At 41.4% G+C, this 26,154-nt stretch overlaps 1 protein-coding gene across 5 annotated transcripts in view; it reads right to left on the bottom strand.

Annotated features, from left to right (window-relative positions):
- Positions 1-24,831, bottom strand: part of LOC134227196 (isocitrate dehydrogenase [NAD] subunit gamma, mitochondrial) — a 50,316-nt gene extending 25,485 nt beyond the window's left edge. For 2 of the 5 annotated variants that reach the window (XM_062708533.1, XM_062708534.1), the window contains exons 1-4: positions 24,619-24,830; positions 23,657-24,490; positions 23,205-23,391; positions 23,062-23,137 (exon numbers count right to left, since the gene is read on the bottom strand). In XM_062708533.1, the coding sequence (XP_062564517.1) occupies positions 23,062-23,137; positions 23,205-23,391; positions 23,657-24,490; positions 24,619-24,675 (1,154 nt within the window). In that variant the 5' untranslated portion in view covers positions 24,676-24,830. Of the gene's footprint in view, positions 1-35; positions 195-22,499; positions 22,640-23,061; positions 23,138-23,204; positions 23,392-23,656; positions 24,491-24,618 lie in introns of those variants that run through there. The other 3 variants (XM_062708531.1, XM_062708532.1, XM_062708535.1) reach the window with 3 other exon arrangements.
- Positions 24,832-26,154: the final 1,323 nt, after the last annotated feature.

Here is a 26,154-nt window from a genome sequence, read left to right on the forward strand (position 1 = left end):
TTCTGTCATCAAATCGTTTTTCATTTCATATGAAGGTAATAAATAATGTCAATATAGACTTGTGCTGGTATTGTTCTATAGACTGGAGCCATGATTGAGCCAGTTATCCCCTCTGAGATGCCATCGCTATGACTAACTTAACGTAGAAATTTCGCATCACTGCACCAAGGGTCTGACGTGGTTTCGGATCAATGCTGTGAATATAATAAGCAACAGTGATCAGAAGCGAAAACATAAAGTAGTTAAGCCCCGATTAGTTTGCCTGATAGTTCAGCCAAGATACCAATGGAAATGGGTTGAAAAAATGAAGTTTCCCAGAATTCAAAATGTATTCCCAACTGCAAGGCACCCGATGTTGTTGAAGTCACATATCACAAAAACGAAGCATTTTTGACGTAGGACTACGTCTGTGTTTTCTATATTGGGGTACACTTTACGATTGCGAAAATCGGGGACCGTCACAAAAATATGATAGACTTTAAACTTAAATATCTAAGCCGTTTCTTGATGGATTTTCAATTTTTTTAGACCATTCGATCAAGGATGAGTCAACGCTTCTTTGTATTTATTTGAAAATACTGATTTTTAACTATTTATTATCGATTGATATAAAGTTTAGAAATAGGTAAACTAACCAATCACGTACATGCATCACTAGCACAGACATCAAAAATCAATCATCTGCGGGTTTGGATCTAATCCTCAGTTTGAACAAGATTTCACGCGGAGCAGACGCATCAAAGCGATCGCTGCGGAGCGGACACAGCATCACGGAGGCGCTAATAACATTTTCAAAGGAAATCCATCGCATTGGTGGTGGTGCTCGATGTGTTGCTGCAGATCATTCAACCTCAACGAACCAGCATTTTATATGAAGAAAGTGTTGACCATAAAAATAGCACTGTGGCGATCCCGCACCGCCATTGCCGATGCTGAAAATTTATTACAAATTGTGGTGTCAGCTAGTTGGAAAGGAGCATTGGAAAAAAAAAATTGTTCTTCTCAGGACCAATATTTTATGAAAAGTAAGAGGTAATTGCGAAAATGGACTGTTTCGGTGGCATCGGGTTAGGCGTGGTAGGTTGGTTGCTGTTAGTGATTCCATCCATTCAAATTTACTGCATCATCTCCCTCCGACGCGCTATCAAATTCGCTATTTACGATTGAGTTTTGCACTTTGAAGAAAGTTTATTTCGGATAGTCGGATCAACCTTCTTTTGTATAAAATGGTCGCTTTTGTATAATATCAATGAAGACGCAACTTCGGTGGAAATTATCTACAGCAACCACCCATCGGTGAACGTCGCTCGGACAGACAGATGCCAAGAGATAATGTTTTGTAATATGAAGAAACTTCGTCTTGAGTCAAATTTCTGTTGTTATTCCTCGCAACAATACGCATCTTAGATAACCAACATCTCAAAACCAAATTCAGAATCTTGCGAAAAAAATTCATAGGATTTTCAGATTCTGTCATTTTTGGAACGGTCCGTTGTCAGCGGAATCCCGATCAAAATGGCTCGCGCGCATCGAAAAGCAGCTTTCTTATATCTAATGAAGTAATTCCATCAGCCCCGCCCCTTCGTTAATCGTTATGAGTGCACATTATTTTTACACCCATATCAGATCACAAAGGGGTGGAGCTAACGGGCTTAATTTATTGAATACAAGTGCATTCCAGCGCGCGCGAGCCATTTTGATCGGGATTTCGCAGACAATGGACCGTTCCAAAAATGACAGATTCTGAAAATCCTATGAATTTTTTCGCAAGATTCTGTATTTGGTTATGAGATGTTGGTTATCTAAGATGCGTATTGTTGCGTATTATTTTACGCAGAGCGGACGCAGCGGAGCGAACACAGCAGCCACCTTAGTGAAAAATGTCGTTTAGCTGCCCTAGTTTTTCAAATGGCGCATTATTAAAAACAATAAATCTTTCCAAAATCGTCATTGTCGTTTAAACAGCCGAACAGTCTGTTTGTCTGGGTAAATAATTTTCCCAACGGTCAAAACCTCTTCTTGGATAAATAGTTTAAGTCCTGAAAAGGATTGTTTGTAATTTATTCTTGAAGTCCCGCTCACTTTGCCACCAGCGCTATAGAAAACGATGCATGTACGTTTCCATCGCGGGAGTATTTGTGTTTGGTTTCGCGCCACCTCCGATTCTGCTTATTTTTCCTTTATTCCGGACATTTTTGAGCATAATGTCTTCTAGGATTCTGATGATATCCACTGAAAGATAGACGAGCGGCTTCAGTGGCGATGCGGCCGATGAGTCGTTCCTTTTCCACGGCTGGTTCATCCAACTGGGAGCTACTTTCAGTTTCTTGATTCGGTTGACCTCCGAGCAGTTTGCACAATGCTAATAAATTTACACGAATTATGATGAAAAATACCCTACGTCATCTTTGTGTACAACCCGATTGGGCTGCACCTTTGAGTTTTTTTAAATAACTTCTTTTAGAATAAATATTTAGTCGCTTACCAAGGTGGCCTCACTTGAATTATTTTTTCACATAACCAATGATACCTTTCCCGTGTCAATCACGGAGATGCAGAGCATTCCTCCGCCTCTTATAACAATGAGTGTAAAACTATTTTTTCTCTACTAATAGCAGTTCGTCGAGCTGATAGTATATAAGACTATGCGTGTCCGAGCCTCCTATGAAAAGGTTGAATTTGGAAGGAAATGATAACCTTTTGATACAACTGCTGGTATGAGAAAGGAATAATTACATACATTAACATTACATACAATCTGAAATACATATCTTCGTGGATCACACTGATAAGACAATATGAAGTATGCTTCAGCATAATTCCATAATTCTTAAGTTAACTAAGGTTTTCAACAAAATTTGAATTCGAACACAAAAATATCCCACAATTTCTATATTTTTATATACTTACTGATATAAAACTGAACTTATATAAAATTGATCACAACACAAACTCCACGAAGAATTCTTTTGAAAGCGGCATTAATGCTGGGGTATTACTTTATCGCCAATGGTAAGGAAAGGTGGTCGGTTGTCGGCACCCTTTTATTTTTAGTTCATAACTTTCCTACATTTGCACAATGTGGTGTTATTTTCGTACCAATGGAATCCTATAGGCATAAACTAATATCTTGTCAAGAGTTTTGATTTATTCAATCGATGGGAATATTTTTATTAACAATTTTGTTAAACGTTGTTTCTATGCCATTCTAAAAAAGGTGGCCGGTTGTCGGCATCCCCAAAAACTCATTCAAAATTTTAAAAAATATGAATTGAGGGTGTTATAGCTGAAAATATCGAGATTTATTTTGGCAACAGTAATGCAATCTATTGCATTTAAGTACATTATACACATTTTATCAAGATTTTAAAAATTGTTATTTTTGCTTACAACTTTGCTTATAGCCTGAAATTAGGCAACAAACTGATGATTTGCCTTGATATTTCACCGTTTCCACTGTCAAGAACGAGCAAACCAATCGTAGTAGCTGTAGTCAATAATTAGATCGTAGTAGCCATGAGCTTTGACTATAGAATAAATAAAATCAGTTTGAATTATACCGTCACCAGAAGCAGTCGTCTTTTCATTACTCTGCTATTCACAATAGGTTATTGGCCCAGCATAGCTGTAACCTTGGAGACGGAGTTAGCTAGTTGAAAAAAAAATTCACACCGGAGGAAAATGCAAGCGGAGCTGAAGCCTTATCTTTTCGACAGCAAGAACTTCCCGAACTGGAGTTTTCGGATGGAGACGTTGTTGGAGGAGCGGCAGCTGATCGATTGCATCCGGAAGGAAGCGGAAGAAATCCCGGAGTTCCAAGTGGTTGCTACGGATACGGTTGCAGAGAAGGCGCAGAAGGAGACGAAACTGGCGGAGCGGAAACTTCTGGAAGCACGTTGCAAGTCATTGCTGGTGGAGAAGATCGCTGATTCGCAGCAGGAGTACGTCAACGGTAAGTCCGCTCCGAAGGCGATCTGGGCATAGGCTGACCATACGTACCGTATTTAAAGGGACAGTCCCGTTTTTAGACCTTTTCGTGCTGTCCCGTCGTAATCTGAAAAATCCTTAATTTGTTCCGTTTTTCATTGATTCTACATTGATCATACATAGAAAGTGTTTTTTTGCGGACGAAACCCATAAACAATAGTGTGAGATGTTATTTTATTAGTGTTGCTTTTAAAAGAATGCTATCTATGCCGTTTTGTATTTTCCATTGATCGACTTTTCTTAAGGTTTTAAGCAGTTAATGACAACAGGTGCTTCTCCGGGAGATTTTTCATACAATCAATTATTTTTTCTGCTTATTCCGGAGGCATTAAAATTTGGCCAATTTCATCAGTGGATTGAACGGAATTAGTAACTTGGTAGACAAGTATTTCCATAAAATCAGGTCACGCCTCAACGTCAATAAAATAAAGCACAGGGACAGACATTCTAATTTTCAGATTAAGTTTATTTTCCATTTTTCTTTTTGAATCTTCCAAAGTAGATACTTCAATTATTTTTTCAAATATGCTGTACCACATGTTGTTCAATTATTTGCTTCTTTTCGAATCATTCAAAGTCTTTCTGAATAATTCTAATAATAACTCAAAATAATTGTCACTTTAATTCCACTATAGAAAGTCATGTAGACTTTAAAATTCGAAACTTTCATCGGCTTTACTGGAATCAAATAAAACTTACTCAAATCATAAGTGCATCTTAATAAGAAATGTAGTGGAATTCCTTAGAAAACATAGAAAATAATATCTATATACTCTTCTTGTGAATTCTACTCAAAATGAATGTATGAAAAATATATGAGTGGGGTTCTCAGAGCGAAAAGTATGTTTATTAACAATCGCTAATGAAACATTTTGCAGAAGCATTATGAGAACGAATTGCAAAAAATGTTTATTAACAATCGCTAATGAAACATTTTGCAGAAGCATTATAAGAACGACTTGCAAAAAAACCTGTTTGGGTGTGAATTAACTTTCTACTCCTTTTTTGCCCTCGTCCGCTTCTAGTGGACGGGATACCATATACAGGGAAACTAGAAAAAAAATTTCGAAGATTCACTTAAAATTTAAGTACTTGGTCAAACGAAAATTCACTTAAATTTTATTTTACATATTTTCTAGTGAATTAAGAATAATGAGTGCCATCACTAATAAATCATTTAACTTTTACAACCGAAACTACATGGAAAATATCTGCATATGTTTTCAAGTAGATTCTAAGTGAAAATTATTTTGAGTGTGAATATTTCGAAATCATCCACTGTAAAAAATCAACGGCATGAAAAAAAAAATATAAATCAACTGAACAAAATCGAGTTTTCTGGGATTCCGGCCCTCCTTAGCCGTGCGGTAAGATGCACGACTACAAAGCAAGACCATGCTGAGGATGGCTGGGTTCGATTCCCGGTGCCGGTCTAGACAATTTTCGGATTGGAAATTGTCTCGACTTCCCTGGGCATAAAAGTATCATCGTGTTAGCCTCATGATATACGAATGCAGAAATGGTAACTTGGCTTAGAAACCTCGCAGTTTAATAACTGTGGAAGTGCTTAATGAACACTAAGCTGCGAGGCGGCAATGTCCCAGTGGGGGATGTAATGCCAATGAAGAAGAAGAAGAAGGGATTCCGTTATGAAAAATTAGAAATTCGGCTCGATTTAAAATACCATCCGGCGGAAATCTCCTCTCTGTTTTACCTTTCCGCAACGAAATTGCATGAGTCCTGCTTTTTTTTGGGAGTGTATGGGAACAAAATCAATTGACAAGATTCCCACGTTGTGAGGCTACTCTTAGCGTCATTTAAATCAATTTCGATCAAAAAGGACTGTGAATTGATTAGATTGGTACTTTGACTATTGTTTATGTTCAAATGTACAGAATTGGAACAGTTTTTGATATTTGTCAATAAAAAAACTTAAAGCATGTCTAAGTGTAGATTAAAATAAATATTCAAAATTCTCCATTTTTTTTTGTTATATTGAAAGATGCGTAATTTTCTATTCCTTCGTGTTTTTGTCCGCGTCCCATTAAAGAGTAAAATATTTGTATTTTAGAATTTTTCCACAACTAACTTAATAGAATAGAAGGTTATGGTGGTGAGTGATTCACTCTAAAATATTTCTAATTTCTTATACGGAAAATGAAAATTAAACCCACAGCTCTTGAATTTTATCACAAGGTTTTTGACATGTCCCGTTTTGCAAAAGCGTTTGTCCCGTTTTTTCACCGAAATGATCTGGTCAGCCTATCTGGGCAACGTTGCAGAATGTGTTCGCGAAGAAGGGAATTTCCGGTCAGTTTTACCTACTGAAGCAACTGGCCGTGATGAAGTACAGCAAAGCGGAACCAATGGAAGAGCATCTGCTGCGGTTTAAGCGGATCATCCGGGAGCTTGCCTCAGCGGACATCGTGATGCACGAGCAATTTGCTGCAAACCATGCCGAAATCGTTTCAACAGCTGGTGACGATTCTTGAAACGCTACCGGCAGAACAGTGCAAACTCTACTTCGTGAAGGCCAGGCTGCTGAGCGAGAACGTGAAGCGGCGGAACAAATTGCGACATGGAGAGCACGTTGGGTGGTGATTCGGCGTTATTCGGCAAGCGGTCCAACATTTGTTTTTCCTGCGGGAAAGTGGGCCACAAGAAGTCAAACTGCCCCATGAAGAAGGACACGGACCGACGAAAATCGTCTGGTAAGCCGAAGAAAAAGCAAAGGGCCAACGTTGCTGGTTGCGAAGTGGCATTCGTGACGGAGTCGGATGGCGTTGGATGACGGCGAATCAACAGCGTGGTGAACGACGTACTATACGTGCCGGAACCACCCCCATGAAACGGCTGTCATCCACGAACAACTCGCCTGAAGCCAAAAACATGGTGCTGCAACATGGTGCTGGATGTAAACATTGTCGGTTAAGCAATAAACACACGAAGTTAGAACAGTCGGATGCGCAAGCGGCGTAAGCGGCATGTGTTGCATTGTTAAATTATATTCAACGAGATGTATTGCATTGCTGCGTGATTTTCGACGTGATTAATTGGCGTTTTGATGAAGAAGAAGAAGAAGAAGCAGAAAGATGATATTTAAAAAATTTCGCACGGGAAAACATACGAGGATATTTCTGAAACTCTTCACTGAAATTCTAGAGACAATTTAATTAAAAACGGTAAACAATACGGGGTTGGATTTTTCTTATACTGTGCATTAAGTATGATATCAAATTGAAATTGAAATGTTGTGTTCATTGTGCAGTAGAAAACAAGTCTAAACTCGTACTGCTTACCGTTTTTAATTAAATTGTTTCTAGAATTTTAAAGAGAGTTTCAAAAATTTCTTCGTATGTCTTCCCGTGTGAATATTTTTGATTATCACATTTCTGCATCTTCCTCTTCATGCAACATCAAAGCGCCAATCGCCAATGCTTTCGGGGCGGTATGAACGGAGCTTAAAATAGGAAAGGCAACACTAGCGCCACCCAATCGGTAGACGGCTTCAAGAACTACATCTCATTTCAGGGGGGTGGCCGGAACTGCAGTACAATCTGTTTTCCGTTCGGCGCATCGGCAAGCTTGGGATGCATGTGACGTTTGGAAACGATGCAGTGGAAATCAAGCGTGGCCGCGAGGTGGTTGCCACTGGTAAGTTGTCTGGCAAGTTGTACGTGCTGAACGTAATCGTGGAGCGTGGACCGGTCGACGAAGCGCTGGTCACCCTTTCGGCAAACGAGTACGAGCTGTGGCATCGAAGATTCGGCCACATAGGCACAGAGAACAGACATGGATGCTCGAACAAAATTTTGTTAAAAACGTGTGTAAAGATTTAAATCGTACCTCAGCGCCGCCAACGCAGGCTGCCCGACATAAAAATTCAATCTCACTAACCGATGGCGTTGGCATACACTACATAACAATGTAGTGCTGCCACCTAGGAGCGAGCCTAGGAGCAATTCGGAATGAACACTAGCGCTAAAAAGTAAGACACGGCAAATTTTAATCATATTCATTAGCACACTAGCACCGCGCAACGGAGACATAACGACATACTTTAAAATGACCAGTACAAACTTTTACACAACCACGCGAATGAAGATGAACGTCTGTTCTCTGTGACATAGGTAAGAGTGGTCTGAAGACTTTGGTGCGCGACGAAATGGTCAACGGCATGGCACTGAAGAAGGAAGCGTTCCGGGAGAACGAAGTGTGTGAGCCTTGCGTGCTCGGAAAGCATACGAGACAGCCCTTTGGAGATGTTCCGGTTCCGAGATCCAACAAACCGTTGGAGCTGGTGCACAGCGACGTGTGCGGTTACCTAACACCGACAGCCTGGAATGGAAAAAGGTATTTTGTTACATTCACGGACGACTTTACTCATTTTAGCGCCGTATACATCCTTGCGGCGAAAGATGAGGTCCTGGATGCTTTCAAGCAGTACGCGAACATGGCCGAGGGACATTTTGACCGGAAAATTCGTTGCCTCCGGTGCGACAACGGCGGAGAATATGTCAACAAGGAGTTCCAGCAGTACTGCAGAGACCGTGGAATGCTGGTGGACTACACCGTTCCATACACGCCCCAGCAGAACGGCGTGAGCGAGCGCCTAAATAGGACAATCCTGGTCAAAGCGAGAGCGATGGTGGAAGATTCCGTCCTGCCAAAGAAGCTTTGATGCGAGGCGGTTCAAGCGGCGGTGTACATCGTCAATCGGAGTCCGACGGTGGCGTTGAACAAGAAGACGCCATACGAGATGTGGTACATGCACAAGCCAGACGTGTCCGCATCTGGGGAAGCAAGGCCTACAGTTTCGTTCCCAAGGAGAAGCGATCCAAGCTGAATGCTCGTAGCCAGGTATGTTACTTCGTGGGTGTACGTTGTGGTACATGAATCAAGATATGCATCGGCCCACGCTGGACCAGTGAAGAACGATGATGTCGAAGCGCAACCGATTTGGATTCGACCGGAACCACGAGCGGTGGTCCCGGATGAGCCAGTAGCTGAAATCGAACCGGACGATGATGAGGTGGTTGATCTACCGATCGACAACCAGGACGACGACGAAAATGATGGATTCGTATCGATGGAAGATGAAGATGATGAAGAAGAAGAGGTTAGTACAAGAAGAAGCGCACGTGTACGGAGACCGCCGGCCAAATTGAGCGACTACTCTTGCGTGGCGTACGCGTTGAATGCCGAAAATTATGCGCAGAACCTACCGGATACTGTTGAAGAAATGAAGTCAAGAGAGGACTGGCCTCGGTGGCGTGAAGCCATCGAAGACGAGCTGACATCGCTAGCGGATAACAGCACCTGGGAGCTAGTGGATCTACCGGAAGGACGAAAACCGGTGGACTGCAAATGGGTGTTCAAGCTCAAGAAGAAGCCGGATGGCACGGTCGACAAGTACAAAGCGAGACTGGTAGCCAAAGGATTCACGCAGCGGTATGGATATGACTACACGGAAATCTACGCTCCGGTAGTAAAAATGTCGACGGTTCGCATGGTGCTCGGATTAGCAAACCAGAAGAATTTGCTGATTCACCAGATGGACGTCAGGACGGCGTTCCTAAACGGAAATCTCTCGGAAGAAATCTTCATGCGCCAACCTCGAGGATTTGAGGAGGGGAATCGAGTCTGCAAGCTGAACAAATCCATCTACGGTTTGAAGCAAGCATCGAAGGCGTGGAATGACCGATTTCACGAGTTTGTGTCCAGAATTGGTTTTCGACGATGCGAGAGCGACAGTTGCCTGTACGTCCGTGAGCGTGGTGGCGAAAAGGTGTTTCTGCTGCTATACGTGGACGATATCCTTGTCGTGTCTCGCTGCCTTGGCGTGATTGGTGCAATCAAGAAGCTGCTGAAGACGGAGTTCTCGATGCAAGATATGGGTGAAGCGAAGATGTTCCTGGGCTTGAAAATCAACCGTGACGTGCTGCTGGGACGAATGACGTTGAGCCAGAAACAATATACTAGGTCGATTCTGCGGCGTTTCGGGATGGAGCAGTGCAAGCCCGTGTCAACGCCCATGGAAGCGGGCCTGCAACTACGGAAGAGCGAGACGAACGAGAAGCTGGACAAGCCGTACCGAGAGCTGATAGGATGTCTCACCTATTTGATGGTCACGTCCAGACCGGATCTCAGCGCATCGGTGAATTACTTCAGCCAGTTCCAGAGCAATCCAAACGAGGACCACTGGGTGCACGCAAAAAGGATTTTGCGGTATCTGCAGGGGACAGCCGATCACGGACTGGTGTACGAACGGTTGGACCTTCGAAGCGACTGAAGCACACCGACTTCAAGCTGCATTTTGTGCGTGAGTGTGTAGCCATGAAGAAGCTTGAAGTTCGCTACATTTCAACGAGTGAGCAGCAAGCAGATTTGTTGACGAAAGGATTGCCCGTGATGCCGTTCCGGAAGCACTGTTCGAGCATTGGAGTTTTCCCACGATCAGTTTGAGGAGGGGTGTCAAGAACGAGCAAACCAATCGTAGTAGCTGTAGTCAATAATTAGATCGTAGTAGCCATGAGCTTTGACTAGAATAAATAAAATCAGTTTGAATTATACCGTCACCAGAAGCAGTCGTCTTTTCATTACTCTGCTATTCACAACATCCACCTGGGTGCCGATAACCGAAAGTTGTAACCTATCAGAAAAGTGAAAAAAATAATGATACTTTAACTGCGACCGCTACGGTGGCATTCAATATTGAATCACAAAATTGGGTAAATTTGCTTTGTAAATACGTACACCCAGGTTTTTTTTACACGGTTGGAATTCTTTAATTTCTCGGTTAACCCGAACTTTCACAGCTTTTTAAATACCACCTGAATTTTCTTTGATTTTTTGTGAATTTTTTCGTAGGGTTAACTCATTGTTTCATTGATGTTGAAGGTCTTAAACGACTAAAACCAAACCGTGTAAAAAAAAACCTGGGTGTAATGCACTTACATATGTCGAAATGACAATATCTGTTTTCTGTCAAAAGTTACGACGGGGTGCCGACAACCGACCACCTATATAAACGGGAATGCGGGAATTTATCATAGACTGCTTCTTGTGTTACTATAACTCTATTGGTCAGAAAGCAATTATTCGACTGAAAAAAATGAAATCAAAATTGTGTACATAATGTAAAACCAATTCAATAAGAATAAACATTTCGCGGGAAAAAAATAAATTTCGTTTCGTTTCGTAAAATTTCGAATTTAATGGACCTTGATTTCGTATCGTTTCGAAGTCTCGAAAGTGAATTTATATTTCGTTTCGTTTCGAATCAATATTGTGTCGCCAGCACTAAATAAATATTTAAATATAAATATTTAAAATAAAAATATTTAATAAATATTTAAATAAAATATCAAAAAATAATATAAAAAAAATATAAAAAAATATTAAATAAATATTTCAGGATTTCCGTAACAAGCCTGGATGTATCATCAGCAACATTTACTGCCACTGGTACGTATCACATCGATATTGTTCGCTCTGTGAAGCAAGTCAATAACATCTCTTTTTCTCTACCTACGCTCACAACTATTGTGCGGCAAATGCCGGTCCCCAACGATGATAGTCTGCCCGTGCGGCGGATAAGAAAATACAACGAGGCAAATTCCGGTCCGTTTTTGATAATCGCAGAATCAAGAAACGGTGCCAACATTGTTGCTACTAAAATAGGGAAAAATGCTAATCCAAAAGTTCGGAAGCGATTATATCCGATCTATTCCGATGTCAAAGAAGAAGCTAAAAATCTTGATGCGCTCAGCTCGGGCCGCCAACCTACTGGTGGAAACAGAGCAAGAAAACGTAAAATTCTCGATCCCGCAACGTTTAGTGGAGTGCCTCGGTGTGGCTTACATCGAGCCCGAAGTGGATACGGAGGAATTAACAACGGCTGTTGCATTCGATAAAGCTAAAATGTACCCAACCCGTGAGCAACTTGACGTCTCCAGTACATTGTCAGTGTACCCCACTCAAAATAATGTTCACTTAGAAGCTACTTGAAAACATATGCAGATATTTTCCATGTAGTTTCGTGTGTAAAAGTTAAATGATTTATTAGTGATGGCACTCATTATTCTTAATTCACTAGAAAATAAAATAAAATTTAAGTGAATTTTTGTTTGGCCATGTACTTAAAATTTAAGTGAAACTTTGATATTTTTTCTATAGTATCCCTATTAGTGATGTGTATCCCGTCCACTAGAAACGGACGAGAGCAAAAATAGGAGTTGAAAACTATTTCATACTCAAGCATTTTGCTTCGCAAATCGTTCTCATAATGCTTTTGCAAAATGTTTCATTAGCGATAGTTAATAAACATACATTTCGCTCTGAGAACCCCACTCATATATTTTTCATACATTCATTTTGAGTAGAATTCACTAGAAGAGTATATAGATATTATTTTCAATGTTTTCTAATGAATTCCACTACATTTCTTATTAAGATGCACTTGAGCTTTTAGTAAGTTTTATTTGATTCCAGTAAGGCCGATGAAAGTTTCGATTTTTAAAGTCTACATGACTTTTTATAGTGGAATTAAAGTGACAATTATTTTGAGTGCCCGAAAAATTGGTTCAGGTGGTTCTGTCAAACTTACTTTTATCGCGAGCATTCCTCGATTATGGCGTAAAAGGTTAAAGAAGAACCTAATTTTGTTTTTATTATTTATTATAACACAATTGCATTACTCATTAGTTATTTTGGTATAGGCTCGTATATATTCTAGCATTACGGGGCTGGGTGCTTAAAATATAGATAAATCGACGTGGTTTGTTTTTGGATTATTCGAAACAAGTATTTATAGGGGTACCAACCCGAGAACAACTTGACATCTGTAGTACGATACCACTGTGCCCCGAAATTTTGGTTTAATAAGTTTGATTGGTTCTGTCAAACTTGTGATTATCTGAATCACTTTATGAAAAAAGCGAAAAGGATGGTAATGTCCAGTACTAAGTACCATGACAAAAATCAATCCAAACTAGTATTAATATTAAGAAAGAGGCGGTAGCTGATGACTCTAAGATGACCGACTGAAGGTTGAAGGAGCGATTGCCAAAACAAATCAAATGGCGAAAATTTTACCTACGGTTCATTTTCATCGGTAGCGCTTAAATGTCGTATAACTTGGAAATTTATAAGGACTTCGCAGATAGAATATGTTATGTGGAGTATTAATGGGTAAACTGGGCTGGAAATACAGAGGAGGAAAGCAACGTTGTTGAATAAATGGTCACGGGAGATGTTGCTATTCAAAATAGCTTATAAAAATCTAACGCAAAATGGGCCATTCATTTCTTATTATTTTTACTTTATAGTAAACCCCCGTGAAATATTTCTCTAGTTAATCCGATTCTCAAATCCATACAAATGAACCAAAATAAACCCACAGCCATTTGAAAACAGCCAAAATAATATATTTAAATGAGTGTTTGTACTTTTTATTCTGGAAAAATCTGAATTAGCCGGACTAACGAGAGGCTTTCTGTGAGGTAAAAGTAACCTTACACCATGGGAAAATTCTCCGCCAGATTTTGGTACCCACGTCCCGTGTATTTTTAATGGAGCCAGAATTGTGATTATCCGCGCTCAATTTCGAATAATTCGTGCCCAACATCGTATAATATGTAAAACACGCGAAAAAAAAAAATCGCGAACCAAATTCCCGAATGAGGCTATTGTAAATACGAAATTTTGGGTTGGAAAGTTTCTCGACTTCCCTCACGCAAAAATATGGTGCAGTTGAAATTATCGTAACCAGGGTTAATTTAAGAATATAAACAGACGATTTTGTGTAGTCAACAAACCCGTTAAAACCGTAAATCATTACACGCAGTAAAAATAAACTGTGGGGGTTATTTATTTTATTAAAACGGCACATCGATTTAAATGTGTACTCTACAAAACTATCCTACATTACGAAAATAACCACGTTTTGTTCTGATCCAAATGTGAACCATTACGTGTGTTTTAAAAAGAAACTACCTAGTCATGATGGTAGTATCAAATCAACCGCAAGTTCCTTTGTTCTCACATCTTATCATTTTATGATAATCAAGTTATGAAGCTGTATGATAAAGAATAATCATTTATACACCTAATCAATTTAACTTTTTAGATTCAACTATTAAAACTACATAGATCAGTGGGAACTCGTTGTCTAAAATTAAATGGACGATATATAAAACAAATTTCTTTTTCCAATTTCTTTTTTCTTAAGCATTGGAAGTTTTGTTCAGAATCTTTTCATTAATTACAATTACCAATTCACCCCATCCATATGACGCTCCTGTCCGTTGTTTGTTGACAACAAATGACGAAACAAAAAAAACATGGTTTCTACCACGGTTACCGGCTAAAACCCATTAATGGGTAAAAAAGTATACATTTTTTCAAGCTCTATGAACCTGTCAAAAAAGGAGTTATTTTAAAAGTGGATAAATGGGTAAAAAAACACCCATGTTCAAAATATATTTGACGTTAAAAAATGTGCATTTTTTTACCCATTAATGGGTGAAAAAATAGTTGGGAAGTTTTTCCACATGATTTTCAACACAAATCTTGGCTACGACAGTATTGTTTTTGTATATTCAAATATGAATTTCATTTCCGTTTAGTGATTAAAGATTACAGACAATTCAAAGAAGCACTATATATAGAAGGTAAGCGGCTTAATAATAAATATTTACATAATGATTTGACTTAAATTATCATTCTTTTTAAGAGAACGGCGATTATAAGATTTTCGGTTGGTGAAATGGAAGCGTCTGGAATAAAGTTGGTAGCAGGACCATTTTCATGCAGCGCAACTCCGTCATTCGAGACAGAACATTATTATGAGTCGAAGGGCAGCATATGGCGAACGGCAAAAAGACAGACTCAGTGGACCTAGCAGCGGACATAACAATTGATATTAAATACATCATGGGGATTAGTGACTTGTTGAAGGGAATCTATATTTCATGGTTCATGTATAACAAGAGTATGTAAAACAAATGTGATTTTTTAGGAATAAAATGTATTCTGAAAAGTATTTTATTTGAATGAGCTTGAAACTATTCAACTATCTAAAATCAATTATTTTCCAAAAATGAATTTAAAAAATGGGTATTTATTTACCCATTTTGTCGAAAAATCCACTTTCCTTGATGGGTAAAATAATACCCATCTTCTGACAGAAACATGATTTACTCATTAATGAGTAAATCGCTTTTACTCATTAAATGAGTAGTGGCGGTTTTGGCGAAAATGGGTACCATAGTACCCATTAATGGGTTTTAGCCAGTAACCGTGGGAGGAAAAGTGTGGCGGCAGTGTAGAATGACCCATTGTTTATGTTTCAAAGCGCCATCTGCGATTTGCAAGTGGGTACGCGAAACTAACGCCAAATGTCAAGTTGTGGGGGGGTTGAATGTACCAAACAGAAAATCCACCGATAGTTGAGTGTCGTCGCATAACCAAAAAAGCGAATGATGGCTCAATCAAATCGTTGTATACTGTCATATTTACATTCGATGGTCTAGTGCTCCCTCCCACGTCGAGATAAACAATGTGCTGTATGCAGTTAAGCCTTACGTGTACCAAACTCGTCAATGTGGTAACTGTTGGCGATTGGGACACGACAAGAAGAATTGTAAAAGTGCTATACGCTGCCCCAACTGTCTGGAAGGAAATAATGATCCCGAACATCAATGTATGCAGGAAAATCCCCTGTGTGTCAATTGTCAGGGTGCTCATAAAGCAAATGATCACAGAAGATGTCAAAAAATCATCACAAAGATGAAGCAAGATGCTGAACGCCAACACTCTCATTCTCAAGGATATATTGACTGGTTCTGTTCCGTGATACAGGAAGAATCCGGAACTACTATTCATCAAGAAAACAATCAGCGTACTCAATCTATGGAATGTGCATCAATAACCGTCTCTCTAGAATCTGCATCGTCAACTGTCTCACCTTCTTTGAATAATTCCGTCACGACTGCTCCTGCACCGAAACGCCGTTTGAATGACACCGACTGGCACGATGAGCTTCCCCAACTCGAGGTAAACATTTCGGAAGGGGTATGCAAATCTATTCAGTCCGGTATGGTCTCAAATGAGGTAGTGGATGTAATGGCCGAAGTCCTGGAGGTCGCTCCTGGAGATGTGGAATCAAGAATCAAAATTCGTGATCTCGTTCTTGACAGAATTTCCGAGATGGTCAATAATCACGTAAAGCAGTATCTCAATACGTTACGCTTATGATAATAATCCACGCTAGTGGATACAATGGATGTTGAATCAATACGATGTTTGCAATGGAATTGCCGAGGTTTGCTCAGCAAACGCTCGGTGCTGATTGACCTTATTAACGAACTCCAATCTAGTATCGTCTTCTTAAGTGAGACTCATCTCGATCGAACTACGTATCTAAACATCCCGCATTATGTAACATTACAAGACGGTAGACTAGCCCAAGAATACGCGCAGCAGCTGGAAGTGGCACTTCCAACGGAAGAGCAGCTAGGCGCAGCGTCTCTTGAAGATGGCTGGAGAGATAATTCGATCCGCCATTGGTAGCACCGCAACCGCTGCACTAGGCACCGTGCCCCGGATCAGAGAAACGACTGGTATGACGGCGAATGTGAGCAGTTAGTGGAAGAGAAGAATGCAGCATGGGCGAGATTGCTGCAACACCGCACGAGGGCGAACGAGGCACGATATAAACAGGCGCGGAACAGACAAAACTCGATTTTCCGGAGGAAAAAGCGCCAGCAGGAAGATCGAGACCGTGAAGAAACGGAGCAACTGTACCGCGCTAATAACACACGAAAGTTCTATGAGAAGTTAAACCGTTCACGTAAGGGCCACGTGCCACAGCCTGATATGTGTAAGGACATAAACGGGAACCTTCTTACGAACGAGCGTGAGGTGATCCAAAGGTGGCGGCAGCACTACGAAGAACACCTGAATGGCGATGTGGCAGACGAAGATGGCGGTATGGTGATGGACCTGGGAGAACGCGCGCAGGACATAATTCTACCGGCTCCGGATCTCCAGGAAATCCAGGAGGAGATTGGCCGGCTGAAGAACAACAAAGTCCCTGGGGTTGACCAACTACCAGGAGAGCTATTTAAACACGGTGGTGAGCCACTGGCTAGAGCGCTGCACTGGGTCATTACCAAGATTTGGGAGGAGGAAGTTTTGCCGCAGGAGTGGATGGAAGGTGTCGTGTGTCCCATCTACAAAAAGGGCGATAAGCTGGATTGTAGCAACTACCGCGCAATCACATTGCTGAACGCCGCCTACAAGGTAACTCTCCCAAATTTTATGCCGTCGACTAGCACCAACTGCAAGGGAGTTCGTGGGGCAGTACCAGGCGGGTTTTATGGGTGAACGCTCCACCACGGACCAGGTGTTCGCCATTCGCCAAGTACTGCAGAAATGCCGCGAATACAACGTGCCCACACATCATCTATTCATCGACTTCAAAGCCGCATATGATACAATCGATCGGGACCAGCTATGGCAGCTAATGCACGAACACGGTTTTCCGGATAAACTGACACGGTTGATCAAAGCGACGATGGATCGGGTGATGTGCGTAGTTCGAGTTTCAGGGGCATTCTCGAGTCCCTTCGAAACCCGCAGAGGGTTACGGCAAGGTGATGGTCTTTCGTGTCTGCTATTCAACATCGCTTTGGAAGGTAATACGAAGAGCAGGGATTAACACGAGTGGTACAATTTTCAATAAGTCCGTCCAGCTATTTGGTTTCGCCGACGACATAGATATTATGGCACGTAACTTTGAGAAGATGGAGGAAGCCTACATCAGACTGAAGAGGGAAGCTAAGCGGATCGGACTAGTCATCAACACGTCGAAGACGAAGTACATGATAGGCAGAGGTTCAAGAGAAGACAATGTGAGCCACCCACCGCGAGTTTGCATCGGTGGTGACGAAATCGAGGTGGTAGAAGAATTTGTGTACTTGGGCTCACTGGTGACTGCCGAAAATGACACCAGCAGAGAAATTCGGAGACGCATAGTGGCTGGAAATCGTACGTACTTTGGACTCCGCAAGACGCTCCGATCGAATAGAGTTCGCCGCCGTACCAAACTGACAATCTACAAAACGCTAATTAGACCGGTAGTCCTTTACGGACACGAGACCTGGACGATGCTCGTGGAGGACCAACGCGCACTTGAAGTTTTCGAAAGGAAAGTGCTGCGTACCATCTATGGTGGGGTGCAGATGGCGGACGGTACGTGGAGGAGGCGAATGAACCACGAATTGCATCAGCTGTTGGGAGAACCATCCATCGTTCACACCGCGAAAATCGGACGACTGCGATGGGCCGGGCACGTAGCCAGAATGTCGGACAGTAACCCGGTGAAAATGGTTCTCGACAACGATCCGACGGGCACAAGAAGGCGAGGTGCGCAGCGGGCAAGGTGGATCGATCAGGTGGAAGATGACTTGCGGACCCTCCGTAGACTGCGTGGTTGGCGACGTGTAGCCATGGACCGAGCCGAATGGAGAAGACTCTTATATACCGCACAGGCCACTTCGGCCTTAATCTGAATAAATAAATAATAATAATTATGTAACATTTCGTAAAGATCATCGTAGAAACTCAATGGGCGTTGCACTTGCGATTCGAAAAGAATTGAACCCTTCGGCCTTTCAACTGAATACTCACGTTGATATCGAGCATATTTCCTGTCAAGTTCGAACTAGTGTCGGCGTTATAACGATTGTATCCATCTACATACACCCTCAAGCGAACGTATCGGAGAACAATTTTATTCATTTTTTCCGTTCGATACCAAAACCCTACGTCGTTGGTGGAGATTTTAACGCCAAGCATCAGATGTGGGGGAATCATAGTGAAAATCAACGTGGCCGTTACTTATATGAAGCTCTGGATTCGGAAAATCTCATCGTTCTTAATAATGGTGAATCAACACGTTTCGACCAAAATCATTCATGGAGTGCTATCGATCTCACTATAACTTCACCAGAAGTAAGTCTGCTGTTCGGCTGGAAAGTTCTCGACAACCCTGCAGGAAGTGAACATTTTCCTATCGTGTTCGGGTTACTAGACACAACAATCCAACAAACTCAGACAATTTTAAATTGGAAGAAAATAAAATGAAAAACATATACTAGCAAAATAGCTAATGACTTGGAAGCTTTCGAACAAACTGGAGAGACGTTGGACTATGTCGGATTTTTTGGGATGGTATGGAATGCTCTTGTACATTCCGCACCTAATCCCACATTAAGATCTGGAAATACGAAGATTCCGCAACCGTACTGGGACGAAGAACTCACCTCAGCCAAACAGGAATCCAGAGCGGCATTCAAAACATGGAAACGAGTGTTAACATACGAAGCTTACGAAGCCTACAGGAAATCTGAAAACCAATTTAGAGAAATGATAAAGGAGAAGAAAACATTGAGCTAGAAAGTGTTTTGTGATGGTCTCGATAGCTCTACCTCAATCAACACACTTTGGAAAATGGCACGTCGCTACAAAGGTCGAACTGCTTCAGGGAGTCGTCAAAGTATCTCCAATGCCGTTCTGGAGGGTTTACTGGATAAACTTGCCCCTTGCTGTTCTCGAAACATTCCCATTGAGTTTCCAGCATGCACTTGTGGAGATCATATTAGAGGCAATTACTTTTCTATGTGTGATCTACAAGCTGTTATTAAGACTGGAAAGGATACGGCACCTGGTGCTGATGGTGTTTCATATTCCGCCATTGCAAACCTTCCATCTATTGGAATGCAGACATTGCTTAGGATCTACAACCGAATTTTTGAGAACGGAGAGCTGCCTAGTGAGTGGAAGCTTTTTCAAATAATAGCCATACCAAAGCCGGGACAACAGATAAGCTCTGCCTCAACGATTCGTCCAATTGCTCTAGCGTCTTGTTTCCGTAAGACATATGAAGCAATGATTAAAGAAAAGTTAGAATGGTATATCGAAAATAAACAACTTTTTCCATTCGAGATGTGCGGATTTCGAAAAGGGAAAAGCACGGTTGACGCTGTCAGCATTATTATCGAGGAATCTTATCGGGCATTTCAAAGACGTGAACATGTTTTTCTGTGCAGTATCGATATTAAAAGTGCTTTTGATAATGTGGATATCAACTGTTTAGTTGCAGAAATGAGAGTAATGGGCATTGATATGTGCATGATCAGGGCAGTGTATTGGCTCTTCCAAGAAAGAATAATTGTGATAAAAACTAATGACAAGCAGGAAATTCTCCGTACTACGTGGAAAGGACTCCCTCAAGGATCTCCGTTGAGTCCTATTTGCTTCAATATTCTAGTAACCAAAATGATGAAGAATATTCCTAGACGTATCATTCGAGTGGGGTATGCTGATGACTTCACCATAGCTGTTTGTGGTAATCTTCTGGAAGAAACGAGTGAAGTCTTGCAAGCCGGTTTAAATTGTTTGGTAGAAGACATCTCTAACATTGGCCTTGAACTATCATCGACGAAATGCCACGTCATGGTTATTTCGAAGGTTAAATTCGACGAAGTTCCAATAATTCGCATCGATGAAGAAATATTACCAGTTGTGGAATCTGTGAAGCTACTTGGAATACAGCTAACATCAAACCTGTCGTGGTCACGCCATGTAAACTATGTGAAACAACGCTCGCTTCTGTATGTTAATTTTCTAAGAAGTATAGCTGGACAATATTGGGGAGCGCACCCCCGAACCATGCTCCAAATATACAAATCATGTGTCCGCCCAATTCTCGAATATGGTGGAGTTCTTTTGGAACGGATACCGAGAAAAGACGCTTTGATTCTAGATCGGATTCAGTACTCGTGTATTCGTATTTGCCTCGGGTCTACTAAAACGACTCATACAGGTTCATTGGAAGTGATGGCCGGATTAACACCTCTGGGTATTCGGAGAGACACAGCTAGATTACGGTTTGTCAACAGGAGGTTGGGCTTAGAATCCTGGCTTAGAAAATGTAATCCCCCGAATCCTCGATACACATCGATATTTTCGCAACCTATTTCCTGTTTGCAAGATTTCTTCCACTGTAATCATAGCCTTCCAAACCTACCTTGCTTTCTTTTCGACCCAGTAGTGAGGAAAAAGCAACTTTCCATCAATCTTCGAATGCAGTCGATCATGAAACAACCTGGAGAGCTGTCCGCAAACGAATTAGTAGTGAGAGAAATAAGGAGATCCTTTGGTGAAGCCCATGTATGTGCGACCGATGGATCTAAATGGAACAGGATACGCAGTTGTGAATAACTTCATGGCGCCCTGTATTTGTGTGAGACTACCGCATAGCATATCTGTGTATATGGCAGAGCTTCTCGCAATACTGAGTGCAGTGCGTCCCATCAAAAATTCCCCTAGGGGAAAGTTGTGATGACAGACAGCATGAGTGTCCTGAAAGGTCTTCAATCGAGAGACATTAATTCATCAACTCCAAAGGCCTGGTTCGAAATTAAGGAAACAGTACACTTAACGGAGTCCGAGGGTTTTGACATCACATTCTTCTGGGTTCCTTCCCACAGTGGCGTTGTCATGAATGAAGAAGCAGACGAACTGGCAAAAGAAGCGTGCATTAGCGGAGCGGAACAACAACATCAGCTGACTCATCTAGATATTAGCTTCCCGGCGAAGCAAAAAGGACTGCGTATATGGCAGGATAACTGGTCCGAAGGAACAAAGGTCGTTTCTGCAATAGTATTCTGCGCACTGTCTCTCAGCAACCCTGGTTCATGGACGATCCGTTCAATCGAAGACAGGTAGTCATTCTGTGTAAACTTATCAGCAACCACTCCCGCCTCCCGGCTCATCTCACACGTAACAGGATTATAGACGACGACACGTGCTCTTGTGGCGAAGCGCGTGGTGATCCAGATCATGTGTTATTCGAGTGTGTCAGATTTGTAAATCAGAAACATAAACTTTGGGCAATTCTAACTAGAAAACTTGTAATAACAGATCTGAAAACTATACTTAAGGAAAAAGACATTGACATTCTTACTACTTTAACAAATTTTGTAATTGAATGTAATATTGATATGTAGTAGGTTGTAGCTAACACTTGGCAGGCTATGTGTATATAAGTAAAGCCAAATAAAAACCACAAAAAAAAAAAAAACATTTACTGCCAACTCATAAGCACGACAGGGTCCGTTCTGCTGCTATAACAAAAATCTATTACACACATCTAAGGAATCCTGAATTTTTTGGTTTCCCACAAGAAACATTAATTATATGATAACAGAATTTGGGCCTCCCAACTAATAACATTGATGTTGTGAACCCCATAAGCTTGGTAGCTACCAAGTTAACAACCGAAATACACATAGGAAAAAGCTAGTGCTGAATCAGAAGTTCGAAACTATAAAATAATTGAAAAATGCTGGGATTTCGGCAGAAACGGACGGAGTAAGATGCGTATGTATTAATTGCGTCGAATTTTTATAATTAGTTCAACGGCAAAAAAAATGCATAGAAACTTCACTTACTGTGATTCCCGAAATATATTATTCAGTTTGACAATTAAAAATTAAGTACGGTTTCATGAAAAATAAATGTTATAAGTTGTTAGATTTTTCTACAGACGTATATTTAGATTTCATCCTCCAATCCGCGGTTCCTGGTGACAGCATGTTGAGTTACGCGTTTTATACCATTGTTAGCACGTGAGCAAATGTTTGTAATAAAAGACAAAAAAGAAACAACAAATGTTTAGCACTAAAGAACGCCACTAATGAACTACAATATGGATTAAATATATTTCACCCGTGCTCCCGGAATCAATCACTCAGTGACAAAACATTCATCAACCAAAGATCCAAACTATTCTACAAAGACATAAACCACCCAACTCATATACAAACACATAACTATCTACGCGCCAAATCCACGCAAATTAGTTATTCACTACTAAATGTCAATTTTTCATTTTGAGCCGAATCGGTTCACATTTTAGTATAAGAATTTTGAATAAAAATTGACCTCCATATGCTAGATAGACTACGAACAAATAACAGCTCGAAATAGAACTTTGCAACTCACCAGTAGGTTCTCTTCTCGGCCAGATGCTGCAGAACGTTCTGCACGATCTCCGTGCTGGTATTTTGTCCGCCCAGATCTGGAGCCAAAAAAGCAACAAATTATGTTTAATAAACACTACCGATTGATTTAAACTGCATTCTAACCTGGCGTGTGGATACCATCGGCATCGATTGTCTTGTGGATGGCATCGGAGATACAGTCGGCGTGATAGTTGTGACCCAGATGGTACAGCATATCAACGGCAGCGTTCAGCATTGCAATCGGGTTGGCAACGTTCTTACCGGCGATGGCAGTACCGGTGTTGCGGGTGCCCGGCTCGAATACGGCGTACTGTTATCGTGGTAATAATCAAGAATGATAAATAGTTAGAAAAAAATACCCACACGTAAATTTGGAACTGCTTGGTTCAACATATCCCTCATATTTAACATTCATTTTTCGCAGATTTCTTCGAATGTTACCGAATTCTTGACAACATAGTTATTTTACAAGTGTTTACATTTCAATATCTAATTTTACATAAAATCTTTAAAATAGTATTAGCATAGTTCTGCTGTTTCTGGTGTTTTTTTTTTTTTTTTAAGATAATACTTACGTGATCCCCATAGTTCCTTCCGGAGAATAGCCCAGCACCGCCAACCAGTCCACACAGCACATTCGAGGTGATACTGCCGTACAGGTTGGTCGTATTCATCACATCGAACTGGTGCGGGTTGGAAACCAGCTGCATACAGCAGTTATCGATGATCATGTCATTATGCTGGATATCCGGATACTCCTTGGCAACTTCTCGTGCCACGCTCAGGAACAGCCCATCGGCCAGCTTCATAATGTTGGCCTTGTGGATGGTGGTTACCTTCTTTCTGTTGTTGGCTCGGGCAAACTCAAAGGCATATCGAGCCACTCGGGCGGCATTCTCCACCGTGATCACCTTCATGCTCTCCACTACCCCCCTCACGCTCTCGTGCTCCAACATAGCATACTCGCCCTCGGTGTTCTGTCGAACAATCACCACATCCACATTCTGGTGATGGGCCGGGATAGCATTGAACGACTTACAATGCAACACATTCACAAACAGATCCAACTCGTTACGAAGGGCAACATTACGGGAGATAATTCCGGTCGCTTCCGATTTTGTTTCGATATTTCCCTTCAGAGCAACGCCATTCCGCTTGATCGAAGTGATGGCGTACTCCAAATCATCGTTGCCCTCGCTAGCCGGATCAATATCGACGACTTCAAAATCCACCGGCACCCCAGCAAACCGAAACACTTCCTTGACGTAGTTCATCAGTTCCGGTCCGATTCCACCTCCCGGCAGCATCGTCACCGTGTGACGTCCACCGTAATGAGCCTTTGGAATCTTATCGACTTTGCGCTGGAGCGGATTCTTGTGCTGCAGCTCAAACGCGGACGCGGTACATCCCTGCAAATACAACGCGGGCGTCCCCACGGATAGAACATTTGAAGGTGAACTCCGGTAAAACTACCCCGCAGCCGAAATAATTATGTAACTTTGTCGAGGCCTTGTGTTGCCTCGGCCAGAGTACTTACGCGCTTGATAATCGGAGATACCACATCCTGGCTGAGGCGGAACAAACGGAGAGCCATCGCTTGATGCTGATGCTGTCGGCAGCGGCTGGAGTTGGACGACTTAGGCCGATTTAGACCTAGATTTAGAAATAATTTGTAATCCGCTGAACGCGATTTGCAGAAGCGAAGGTCTGCACTTCTAGCTCGGGTGCACAACGAATGACAGAGAAAAGAAAAATCCTGATCAAAACATTAGGAATTTGACGTTTTACTTTCCATTCATTCGCTTCAAGGGGAAGGAATGTTTCACGGAATAGACCTTTTCCGCATCGAAAATTTATTATTTCAAGCATAATTTTTCAAAACGACGTATGTGACAATTCAAGACAAAATTTTCAAAACGACTTATCTGCTTTTGTACACAAAGATTCAAACGACGGTTTGACGAATCTGATAGCTCTCCCACGCAAACTAATACCATCAATATTGTCTATCCGGAATAAATTTATACCGCTTTTTATACCGAAGATGGATTTTTCTCCAGATACAGGCAACTTTCCCAACTTCGGAAGTAGTGCGCTGGATTCGCCTAAAGATGCGCTAAACAACGCATCAATTAGTTTGACAAATAAAACTTCGGAAGAAAGTTCGGTTCGGAAGTCCCGACTTCCGAATTCTAACTTGGTGCTACGCCGACAATAGGTAGGTGAAGGTTTCCGCTACCTGTTGATGGTGTTGGTTTGCGTGGGAGAGCCGAGGGGCTGTCAACTTATGTATTTACGATTCATCTGCCTGAATTGAAAAGGCGTATTGACGAATTGTTTTAAATTTCCGTATTTTTTGGCGTTCTTCTTCTTCTTCTTCTTATTGGCATTACATCCCCACACTGGGACAGAGCCGCCTCGCAGCTTAGTGTTCATTAAGCACTTCCACAGTTATTAACTACGAGGTTTCTAAGCCAAGTTACCATTTTTGCATTTGTATATCATGAGGCTAACACGATGATACTTTTATGCCCAGGGAAGTCGAGACAATTTCCAATCCGAAAATTGCCTAGACCGGCACCGGGAATCGAACCCAGCCACCCTCAGCATGGTATTGCTTTGTAGCCGCGCGTCTTACCGTACGGCTAGGGAGGGCCCCTAATTTTTTGGCGTATTGAAGTATTTTTAAGTATTTTTTGTATTGTAATGTATTAAGTTCATCATAAATTGTATTTTCCGTGTATTTTATTCTATGAATTGTATTTTTCGCGTATTATTGAAGGTATTTTTTCATTTCGTGTTTATATCTGTCAAAATCAACTGTTTTGAAACTAAACATGAAGATCATTTGTATACATATTTATCGCAAGTCGAATGAAAACATGTATGATAATAGCACAGAGAACAGACGTTCATCTTCATTCGCGGACTTGTGTAAAAGTTTGTACTGGTCATTTTAAAGTAAATATGTCGTTATGCCCCCGTTGCGCGGTGCTGGTATGCTCATTTCTTACCGGTGTTACTGACGGAATAACAATTTCTTGCATTAATAACTTATTTGTAAAGCTGGTTC

Source organism: Armigeres subalbatus, chromosome 3, assembly GCF_024139115.2.
Source record: "Armigeres subalbatus isolate Guangzhou_Male chromosome 3, GZ_Asu_2, whole genome shotgun sequence".
In the NCBI taxonomy this organism is placed as follows: domain Eukaryota; kingdom Metazoa; phylum Arthropoda; class Insecta; order Diptera; family Culicidae; genus Armigeres; species Armigeres subalbatus.